This window comes from Caretta caretta, chromosome 7, assembly GCF_965140235.1.
Source record: "Caretta caretta isolate rCarCar2 chromosome 7, rCarCar1.hap1, whole genome shotgun sequence".
NCBI lineage: Eukaryota > Metazoa > Chordata > Testudines > Cheloniidae > Caretta > Caretta caretta.
In genome coordinates, this window is record NC_134212.1 from 115544885 (window position 1) to 115557150 (window position 12266).

Here is a 12266-nt window from a genome sequence, read left to right on the forward strand (position 1 = left end):
CAAGCAAAGGTGAGCTGAGCAAAATGGCTGACAGTAAGTGTAATCTTGGTAAACAGTACCCAGTCTGTGGGCACACAGTTTACAAAATCAGTGGGCATACCAAATATCTGGAGGATATCACAGTCCAGATAATGGATGCTAGACTATGCAACATATCCAGTAATCACCTCACTAATGGTATCTTGACAGCACTATTGTTCTTACCCTCTTAATGTTCCCTCTCTGGAGAGAGAGAGGGGTTTACACAAGAGTGAAACTGGGACCTGGAATGTATTTCTATCCTTTCTGATTCCACTTACTGAACACAGCTGAGGCAGTGAGTTTCAGTACAAAATCATCAGACTCCTTTCTCACCCCGAAGTGTATATACAACAAGAATAAAGTTTACATGAAAAGCTCATGTAGAATCCTATTTTCGACGTCTCCGACTCAAGGAATATTTCCAAAATACCTCTGAACAACATACTAATCCACAGAGGTCTCCCTACCAACACTACAGAAAGAGGGATTCTAGGTGGACTACTCCTGAAGGTCGAAACAGCAGACTGGACTTCTACATAGAGTGCTTCCGCCGACGTGCACGGGCTGAAATTGTGGAAAAGCAGCATCACTTGCCCCATAACCTCAGCCATGCGGAACGCAATGCCATCCACAGCCTCAGAAACAACTCTGACATCATAATCAAAAAGGCTGACAAAGGAGGTGCTGTTGTCATCATGAATAGGTCGGAATATGAACAAGAGGCTGCTCGGCAGCTCTTCAACACGAGTTTCTACAAGCCATTACCCTCTGATCCCACTGAGAGTTACCAAAAGAAACTACAGCATTTGCTCAAGAAACTTCCTGAAAAAGCACAAGATCAAATCCACACAGACACACCCCTGGAACCCTGACCTGGGATATTCTATCTACTACCCAAGATCCATAAACCTGGAAATCCTGGGCGCCCCATCATCTCAGGCATTGGCACCCTGACAGCAGGATTGTCTGGCTATGTAGACTCCCTCCTCAGGCCCTACGCTACCAGCACTCCCAGCTACCTTTGAGACACCACTGACTTCCTGAGGAAACTTCAATCCATCGGTGATCTTCCTGATAACACCATCCTGGCCACTATGGATGTAGAAGCCCTCTACACCAACATTCCACACAAAGATGGACTACAAGCCGTCAAGAACACTATCCCCGATAATGTCACGGCTAACCTGGTGGCTGAACTTTGTGACTTTGTCCTTACCCATAACTATTTCACATTTGGGGACAATGTATACCTTCAGATCAGCGGCACTGCTATGGGTACCCGCATGGCCCCACAGTATGCCAACATTTTTATGGCTGATTTAGAACAACGCTTCCTCAGCTCTCGTCCCCTAAAGCCCCTACTCTACTTGCGCTATATTGATGACATCTTCATCATCTGGACCCATGGAAAAGAAGCCCTTGAGGAATTCCACCATGATTTCAACAATTTCCATCCCACCACCAACCTCAGCCTGGTCCAGTCCACACAAGAGATCCACTTCCTGGACACTACAGTGCTAATAAACAATGGTCACATAAACACCACCCTATACCGGAAACCTACTGACCGCTATTCCTACCTGCATGCCTCCAGCTTTCACCCTGACCACACCACACAATCCATCGTCTACAGCCAAGCTCTGCGATACAACCGCATTTGCTCCAACCCCTCAGACAGAGACAAACACCTACAAGATCTCTGTCAAGCTTTCTTACAACTACAATACCCACCTGCGGAAGTAAAGAAACAGATTGATAGAGCCAGAAGAGTTCCCAGAAGTTACCTACTACAGGACAGGCCTAACAAAGAAAATAACAGAACGCCACTAGCCGTCACCTTCAGCCCCCAACTAAAACCCCTCCAACGCATTATTAAGGATCTACAACCTATCCTAAAGGATGACCCAACACTCTCACAAATCTTGGGAGACAGGCCAGTCCTTGCCTACAGACAGCCCCGCAACCTGAAGCAAATACTCACCAACAACCACATACCACACAACAGAACCACTAACCCAGGAACTTATCCTTGCAACAAAGCCCGTTGCCAATTGTGCCCACATATCTATTCAGGGGACACCATCACAGGGCCTAATAACATCAGCCACACTATCAGAGGCTCGTTCACCTGCACATCCACCAATGTGATATATGCCATCATGTGCCAGCAATGCCCCTCTGCCATTTACATTGGTCAAACTGGACAGTCTCTACGTAAAAGAATAAATGGACACAAATCAGATGTCAAGAATTATAACATTCATAAACCAGTCGGAGAACACTTCAATCTCTCTGGTCACGCAATCACAGACATGAAGGTCGCTATCTTAAAACAAAAAAACTTCAAATCCAGACTCCAGCGAGAAACTGCTGAATTGGAATTCATTTGCAAATTGGATACTATTAACTTAGGCTTAAATAGAGACTGGGAGTGGCTAAGTCATTATGCAAGGTAGCCTATTTCCCCTTGTTTTTTCCTACCCCCCCCGCCCCCCCAGATGTTCTGGTTTAACTTGGATTTAAACTTGGAGAGTGGTCAGTTTGGATGAGCTATTACCAGCAGGAGAGTGAGTTTGTGTGTGTGGTTTTTGGGAGGGGGGTGAGAGAACCTGGATTTGTGCAGGAAATGGCCCAACTTGATTATCATGCACATTGTGTAAAGAGTTGTCACTTTGGATGGGCTATCACCAGCAGGAGAGTGAATTTGTGCGTGTGTGTGTGTGGGGGGGGGGTTGAGGGTGAGAAAACCTGGATTTGTGCTGGAAATGGCCCAACCTGATGATCACTTTAGATAAGCTATTACCAGCAGGACAGTGGGGTGGGAGGAGGTATTGTTTCATATTCTCTGTGTATATATAAAGTCTGCTGCAGTTTCCACGGTATGCATCCGATGAAGTGAGCTGTAGCTCACGAAGCTCATGCTCAAATAAATTGGTTAGTCTCTAAGGTGCCACAAGTACTCCTTTTCTTTTTGCGAATACAGACTAACACGGCTGTTACTCTGAAACATATATAACTATGTAATCGCATGAGCTAATAATACCGAGTCCATGTCCAAATTTATATTAATTAAAAAATGGCTATAAAGATCTATAGAATCTGGGTATACAGACTCTTAATTTATCAGAGAAAACATATTTCACTATAAACATATTTGTGTAAATAAGCAGAAAATAAATCCAAGGGAATATTTATTTTTCTCTTCTTTTAAAAAGCTAGAAAGCACATTGGTTTTTGTGCTTGAGCTATAGACAGGAAAACCACTAAACACAAGGAACAGTAAATAAATGCCTTTCTTTTCATGCAAGGGTATGTGTTACAATATAGATTTATTAGCATTTCTCAAAATATGGCTGAAAGATGAAATGCAGATTAATAAATTCAAGGTAATTACAGTGCAACAAAGCCAGAGCAGTTAAGAACACATTAGAAAGCTATAGCGATGACAATTAATAACCATTGGAATGAATGGAAAACGGCTTTGAATGCAAAAATAGTAGATTTGGAAGCGTAGTCTGCACTACAAAAGATTTGCTAGTATAGGTGAGCCAGTACAGCTTTAATCGCCAACCCTCCTACTGTAGCGTACCAGTAAAAAGTGTTTTTGCCAGTGTCTCTTACACCAGCAGGCCTAACAAAATAAACTATATCAGCAAAAGCGCTTTTATGCCGGTATTTCTGCCGCAGACAGGCTTTAGCTGGTATAGATTTATTGGGTGGAAAAAAAAAATCACACCCCTAATGGACATTGCTTTACCAGCAAAGTTTTTAGACTGGGCCTTAAAGCAGTTATTTTTTTCAGTTATTGCTTTCCACAACCACTCCTTACCCTGAACGTATGGCGCGTTTTTACTTTTGGTAAAAAGCTGACACCAACTATGAACTATTAATTTGTGTCTTGTTCAACTGTTCTTTATACAATGCAGGGATTTTTTAAAAAAAGTTTAATCTTCTGTTTTTCAAGGGGAAAAAAAGCTGACAAGAGAACAAACAACTGAAGTTAAGGACTGTTCTTCCTCATCTTGCAACAGAGGGTCATGGAGCATATATGAAAGATTTTGAATAGCACTATCAATCTCTCATATTAATGATTTGTTGTTGCCATTCTCTACATACCAGAGTAAATACAGTCCATTAGCATTAAAAGAACTATTTCTGATTTTGTGGCTGTGACCTGACTTCCCAGCTAAAACAAATTCCACAGTAAACAATGACTTGAATACTTTCCACTCTCAAAGCTCACACAGAAAATAGTGGTATCAAGGGGATATAATTTGTTCAAGCTCACGGGGGGGAGTGCTTTGTTTATAAGCGCTTAAACTACCCTTGCCTGAAGGAGTTTGTTATGACAAATGTCACATTTTGTTATTACGACAAACAACTGTATGTTTTGAAGCACATCTGTGTCCAATAACTAATGTATTTTTATAAAATTATCAAAACCTCTGCTTTAAACATTGTACAGAACAGAGTCACTCATGTTTAATTTTATTTCTGAGGTAGCACTACAATATTTTCTTAATATTCTCCACCTCTCCAAGCCATTTCCTGTGGTTTGTCTTAAAACGTAGCTTTGTCAGCCTAAACGGTAGTGTCAACTACACATAAGGGTTTAGAATGAAAGCTACTGTATGATTTGAAATGATTCAATGAGATGCAGAATCAGCAGAGGCCCAGGGCTGAGTGGGTCTGGAGTCTGAGCTAACTTCTCATTTCTAGAGTTGGTTTTGTCTCCCAGATCAGGGATAAAACAAGTTAGTGTGGGGGGAAAGATTGTGTTGCCTCTGCTCATGTTGCTTCTGTTCTGTGCTACACTCATTAACACATTAAATAAATATTTAATGAGGCACCATACCTTTTATTTTAGTTTAAATTAAATAAGCTCTTCCTTCCATTGGAAATTGACTTACTAAGTCCCCAGAGAGTAGAGATATATTTATTCTTCAAAATATGAATATAGATTTGGAATACTTATAAGTTTGGTGATGTTTCCATCTCAGATTTTGGCATGGCCCCTCCAAAATTCAGATTTGGATGCAAATTCCAAAGGTGGGAGGTATCCAGAACAGCAGTTTTGGGCCCATCACTGGTGGAAACAGCATTTTTTTTGACTATGTAGTCGCATCTTTCATAGTTAATGATTTTATAATCAAAGGGTCCTGTAACAAAAGGGTAAAAAAGCCCCGGAAAGTGCTGGGCTCTTTGGTGCTAAAAAGGCACTATGTAATTACATAAAAAGCAATGCCCTGAAAAATTACAAAGAGAGAAGATTTTGCATCATAATTTGACAGTGACTGAAAAACATACAAGGTTTCTGGGTCTATTTTAGTCTTCATGTATGAGTAACTCCTACTGATATCAAGGGAAGGCACATGCACATACAGCCGTCTATGCAGAGGAGAGACCCTTGCACATGTTAGAACCCCAGTACGAATTTGTGCAGATGCAAGAGTCTCTCTGCCTGGAACCAAATGCAAGACAAGGGTAACTGAAAGTACAGTGCTCAATTTGATCTTTTCCTATTTCATATGTGATGGTGAAAATTATAGTGATTATTTACTTGAGAGCCTGATAGTGGCAGTCGGAATCAAGTACAAAATACAGGCACCATTGTGCGAGCTCCCCTACCATGTTTATTCAGTTCTGGAGATATCTTCAGTAGGACTGCCAACTATGCCAAACTGTGTACGGAGGAATTATACACAATAAACATCCCTCAATGGAGAAATGATGATGATGTATTTTATTTAAGTCAACTTGAGAAGTTTCACAATATCCTAAAACAGAACTATGCAATTACCTCTTCTTCTTGGCATCAGTTCCCTCTTTATGAGCAAAACCACCCCAGCAATTACAGGAGAAAAGCAAAACCAAACACAACTGAACCAAGAAAGCCTCTTATCTATTCACCTCACCATGGTATTTTTTAAATTAATTTGTTAAAGGCTTTGGGGGGAAAAAAGCATTAGGTGCTCTTTATAGCTGGAACATGTATGGCCTTCTTCAACTTCAATGACAGTGAGCTGTAGCTCACGAAAGCTTATGCTCAAATAAATTTGTTAGTCTCTAAGGTGCCCTCCTTTTCTTTCAGCTTCAATGTATTTCTCACAGATGCTTGAGTATTAATGGACTCAGCCAAAGAAGTAGCAATATTGGACTTTAAGTACTTTACACAATTAAATGCTAATGTTTCAATCATTAACAATAACACTAAATACCATTCCGAGAAGCATAATGCATGCAACGTATTAAAAGAAATGTTTCTCCAGCTTCCAACCTTTTAGTTCTTCTAAACAGCAGCGAATGAGAAGCCTAAAAACAAGTAGCATTTATTATTATTGGTTATAAAAAGAGTATAACACTAAAGCTGAGCAAACTACTAATGACCACAATTATAGACTCTAGCCTATTGCCTTCACGTACTCCTGGCTTTTTTCTGTTGTTCCATGTGCATGCAGAATAAAGAAGTCTGCTTCAGGGGGAGAGTTTTCTTGGATACTTTTACTTTAAATGAGTATTTTCCATTTTTCTTTTAATCTTGATACTGTCAACTTGTTCAGTTTTGAAATCTGAATTGATGCAAAAATCCAGATGACAGTCAAGGGATTTAATAATCAGATGTCTCTCTGGGCTGTTTGGAAATGTGTGTTTCATATTATATTAAAAATATTGGCATCCATGAGTGTTGTGGCAAAACTAGCTGATACAGCAGCGGCCATAACAGTAGTAGTCTGGCAAGTGATGCGAAAGAGAACAAAGTGCTATTGTGAATTTGTATTAAGCTATTACAAATGATGGCTCTATTTTGTAAGGATAAGGCAGTAAAGAGGTCACTTTATTTATATAGCCACACTGCAGTTCTAATTAATGGTGACATCAAAAAGTGTTAGCCAGTAAAAATAAATAAATCTGAAACTGAAAGAAACTAAAACCAAACCATTTAGTGCTGCCCCCCAAAGGAGCATTATACATCTGTTTTAGAGCATGCTGCTAACCTCAGCAAAAGTGTTGGAGTCTGGGGGCTGAGCCACGCCCCAAGCAGGCAAGTCATGTCCCCTTGGGACTGTGGTACATTGTCTGGGGTTGAAATCTGGGGCCCTTCCTAGCATCCCTGCAAGCAACACTGCAATCCTGTTATACTGGGTGTATAACATAGGTTTCCTCTGCCCTCTCTTTTCTTTCATTAACCCGGGCAGCAGAGAGCAGGATTTTGCCTTCAATTAAAACATTTGCATTTCCTTTTTCCCCAGAAAGCAGTCAGAGAGTTCGCCTTATCACACGGACAGTTTTCTATAAAGAAATCAACAACAATGTTGTAATGGTCTTTCTTGAAGGAAGGCTTGTCTCTGTCCCCCAAACAAGACAACAGCAGAGAAATCAGCTGAGACACATTAAGAAAATGTAAGAGGAAAAAAAATTCTCGTTCAGTATTTAATTGTAAAAATATGGTTGGGAGGGAAAGAGCGTTCGAGAAAAGTTCCAGTGTTACTAGTATCTGAAACCACTACTTTGAAAGGTATGATAGAAGGGTTTTAACACTACTAGCATTCTGGTGGATGAAGATATTTCCTTAGCCTCATAGTTCAACTGCCCTACCTTGGTGCTTCATGACCCTTTCCACATCCCTTTCCATTTCCTCCCCTCCCACCGAGTTGAGATCTGTCTATAGTTTAGCAATGTGGGAAGGGCAGGTTGGTTGTGACCCCCAACACCTGTTCATGACTTGAAATGTCTTTAATTTTGTATGAAAAAAAAACAGATGAGAAAAAACAACTAAACAACAACTCACCTGAGGAGAGTGGTCACCATTTAAAAAGTCAACATTTGTCAAAAGGTTACTACACAGTGGAATCTGAGGTGTGGTAGTAATTTCCTTTTCTATGTATACAGAAAAATCTCTGATATCTCAGATATCACTTATGTGTGGTAACTTTTGGCAAATGCTAACATGAATGGCTACTACGATGGAATATGTACAAACTACTCTCACTATGCGACAAACAATTTATATTAAGGCTGGCTGGATTTTTTCTTTTAACAAACAAACTAGTTTATTAAGAGGTCACTGTCAAGTAATATAAGCCCAGCATTCATGTATTTTTAAAATGGGAGGTGGTGAAGATAAAACAACAGGTGACAAAATATTTTCAGAGGTGTTTTGAAAAATAATTGTACGGGCTTTCTTTTTTCTTCTTCTTATTTATATATTCCCCTATGGTTCTGGGAACCCAAACACAAAAGCATTGTGCTTACCATGCATGAGAACTGGAAAGTGAAACTCACTTTAAAATGAAAGTGAACAAACTTGTTTCACTGACCCAGGTGGCTGACGGTCAAAAAATAAAAACTGCTCATTGGTGAGATGTAAAACAAATCTTTACGTAACTTTCCAGTTGGAATAATGTAAGGATTAAAACAATCTAATAATCATCTAAGGAATGTTTTGAGACCATCATCGCTTTTAAGTATTACTCATCATTTAGACACACATGGTCAATATGTAGAGACCCACTCCTACTAAACATACAACAATATTTATCTCAAGCTTCACCCAGTAAGAAAGATTTCTAGGATTATGTTTCATGCCTGTGCAATAGCCTCTAGAGAAACATAGCAATATACAAAAAGAAAAAGATTATTCTGCAGGTGGTTTTACCAAAAAATGCTAACAAAAATTAATACTGAAATAAAAGAAAAACCAAATAAGTAACAACACAGAACGAAGAGACCCCTGAAAGAGTGATGAAAACCACAGAATAGTGATTGGGGTGGCTTTCCATCTGAAGATGTGTTCTTCAGGGCCACCCCTCTCCTTCCTTGTCACAATGGAATCCAACTCTTCAGAGGATGATTACATATTCTCAGATCATGGATCAAAGAAAGCAGGCTACAGAGGGTCCCAAACTCAAACTGGTCTTAGAACTTACAGTTTAGAGAAGAGGGCCAGATTTAATAGGCTTCCCAACCAATCTATATTATACAGGTCAAACATAGTAATATTTTTTCCATAAAAACTGTATTGAATTATGTCAAATGAGCAAGAGGACAAAATAGAAACTCCAGTATGAGTAGCTCTCTATATTTATCAAACAGAGCACTTCTCTGATATCTTGTGCACCTGCTCCTCCTTTCAGTTTCAGAGGATGAGCACTTGCGACAAGCATTTCCATTCATTTCAGTGAATAGAATTTTAAACACACACAACCAGTGCCTAAAACAGAAGCTGATCAATGTTCTGAAGCATTGTCTTTTTCTTTCAACATACACAGCATCCCATACCTCACGTATATATAGTCTATTTCTATTGCACCATCTTTGGGGCAGGGAGCCTATCTCCTGGTCTGCAAAACACCTAGGACACTGCTGGTATGGTTTATATACAAAGTGCGTGTGTAAAGTAAAACAAAGTTTATTAAAATATTGCCATGGGTAATGTGGATAATGTGTTTGCATATATATAGGTATATTATTTATAAAGCATGCTGACAATGTCCTAGGTGCTTTGCAGACAAGCAAAACGACACACACACAAACAACATACTCCGTCTTATTCCAAAGAGACCATTGGCCAGCTATGAAGGAACAACACAGCTCATGAACAATTCCCTCTTGAAGAATGATAAATGGCTCATCTCATTTGATCACTTAGATGCCTCAAGATGAGTCCTCTGGCATGTGGGATTTTATTTTTCCCATGGCTTGCTGGTACTACTTTAATAAATCATCAATAATTCAAAGGCCACTGTTAAAATATGACCAGCAAAGTGCACCAGCGCTAGAGGTGTTCCATAAAAACTCTTCACAAAAACCTCATCGAGACTGCAGTGTTACCTTCATTTCCGCCAGCAGCGACGACTATTTGAGCCCTCTTCTAGTCTCCATATGGAGTGATGGCTAAAGAACAGGCTCACGATACTACATTTTTCAGGTGTACCCAGCTGTGAAATGAATATACATCTGGAATGTGTTTATATTAAAGGAAAGTTTTGGATTATAAAAGGAACAACAATAGTTTTGCAAACCACAGTGTTATTGTGCACACTACTTGGGGAAATTTAGATTCATTAGATTATTCTCCTAGCTATTTTTCTAATTATTGTGGAAAAACTGTATTTAGTTTCTATTTTTTCAGGTCAAGTCAGTGCTGGTGGAAAGGGGGTTTAAGAGATTTTTTGGTGGTATTCACCGTCAGCTATGTGAGAGCAGGTTCTCTACAGAACCCTCCCAAGTCCAAATGGGGCAATGAGGATCAATAATCATTCATTCTGAAAAATGTCTGTTATATATATATATTCCCCATACAAGCTGGATGACTGCAATAGCGGTGCTCTTTGCAAAATAGAACGGTCATAAATCCTTTTGTCCTTGAGTCCAAAAGGGTCACCTCCACATCTCCCCTGAGCACCTAGGCCCATGGAGTTAAAGCCACTCCAGTATTATGTGGTAAGTAATAGTATGTTGCCTCTATCCATTTTCTTTCATCTTCAAGGATCCTCAAACACTGTACAAACATTTGTAGAAATTATAGCTCACTTTTGAAATGCAATTGCTGTTTAATAGCAATCAGGAATATTACATCACAGTTCAGAGCAATTAGAAAGATGCCGTTTCTGACGGTATGGATTAGCTATATATTGGTTGAACCCACACAAATATTGTCATCCATCCTTATGTCCCAAACTGATATGTTAAAGGCCAGTGGAGCCGGAATTTTTACCAATAGCAGCCCCTGTACAAGGTAATCTGACAGGCTGAAAGTGCACCATGGATCTAGCACCTCCTCCAATCTAAATCCTACATTAGCAGCAACATGCTCAGGGACTGATTGTTGTACGACAGCCCCTTCCAACAGCAAGTCTGAAACAAAGACCCTTGTCTAAATTCTTTCTATGTTTCTCTCTCACCCTCTTTTACGTCCATCTCAGTCCTAACCTCGCACCAGAGTTGGCAACACTGCCATTTAGTTTGTTCATTTATAAAATCTACTATTGGGCTCATCGCTTTGGGACGTGAGAACCATTCAGAGATTAATGAATTTTCTTCCTCACAATGTACTTCTGAGATCAGGAAGTCGTAGCATTCTCATTTTACAGATGGGATGCTGAGGCACAAGGAAATGATGTGCCCAAGGTTACACAGGATTTCAACCTAGATCTCCTTAGTCCCAGTTCCTTAACCATGAGACCATCCTTTCTCTTACAAGACAAGTGAGCCAGTTTCTTGATTCTTCTTTCCAGTTCAGGAGAAAAACTGAGTAACAGTGTTACAAGATTAAAAATAAAAAAAAGCTACAGTTAAAAATTGGAAGGTAACATGCTATCAAACGCACACAAACATGCATAAGTGTAGCATCTACCTTATATGAAATATGGATACAAAAAGCCTACATGAGTAACACTGGACTAGTGTGTTATTTTAAATATTTTAGCCACAAGAAAACTGTACTTAGAAAGCGTATATAATGGCTCATAAAATGAGACCTTTTATCTTCTCTTCATCCATAAGCTTGAAAATACTTTATCCCTGCAATTCGAGGCAACATAAAGAATCTAGTGAATAAATAAAATATCCTTTTTTCCCTCTACAAATATGGAGAGGAAAAAAAGAACTAAAAAACCCCTTCCCCCCCGCCGGCAAACCACCCTCATATAAATAGCTTGGCCTTGAAACAGATTAAAAGACCTAAAGAGCTATGCCTTCACGTTAGCCATACAGAATAGAAAGCGAACACTTTTTTTTTAATTAAAAGAAATTTTGTTATTGAGGATGTATGTAGTACCTGTCAGTACAGACACATAAAAAATAGAAAGCAAAAATGAAATCTCAATCTCTCATGTAGTAAGGTAGCTTTCACCTTTGGCTTCTTTATATGTATGTAAATAATTTAATTAGTGTAAAATACAGTGAAACCTACAAGATAGCAGGTTCCTTTTGTAACAGATTGCCGCAAAGTATGGTAAGCTGATGGCGTATAATTCTGCTCCATCTTTATTAAACAACAATATTTGTTAAGCAGCTGGGTTGTGTTAATCATTTTGACTGTCAGCCTTGATCCTTTGGGCCTTGAAACCTCACTCATTCTCCACCAGCTCGAGTCACTTCTTTTGATTAACTGTTCACTGCTTATAGCCAGTCAAATTTTCACACTGGAGACCAGGCACAAATCCTCACAAATAATTAAAAAAATAATAATAATAAAATAATAAAAAGAATCAATTGGAATCCTGTCAGGTATTTCAGTGTAA

At 39.4% G+C, this 12266-nt stretch overlaps 1 protein-coding gene across 12 annotated transcripts in view; it reads right to left on the reverse strand.

Annotated features, from left to right (window-relative positions):
* The window catches only part of VTI1A (vesicle transport through interaction with t-SNAREs 1A), a 340922-nt gene that overhangs the window by 98369 nt on the left and 230287 nt on the right, over nt 1-12266 (reverse strand). Inside the window, exon 9 of one of the 12 annotated variants that reach the window (XM_048857954.2) lies at nt 5803-6333. The exons of the other annotated variants lie outside the window; for them this stretch is intronic. Coding sequence (XP_048713911.1) covers nt 6270-6333 — 64 coding nt within the window. The 3' untranslated portion in view covers nt 5803-6269. Of the gene's footprint in view, nt 1-5802; nt 6334-12266 lie in introns of those variants that run through there. 12 annotated transcript variants of the gene reach the window in all.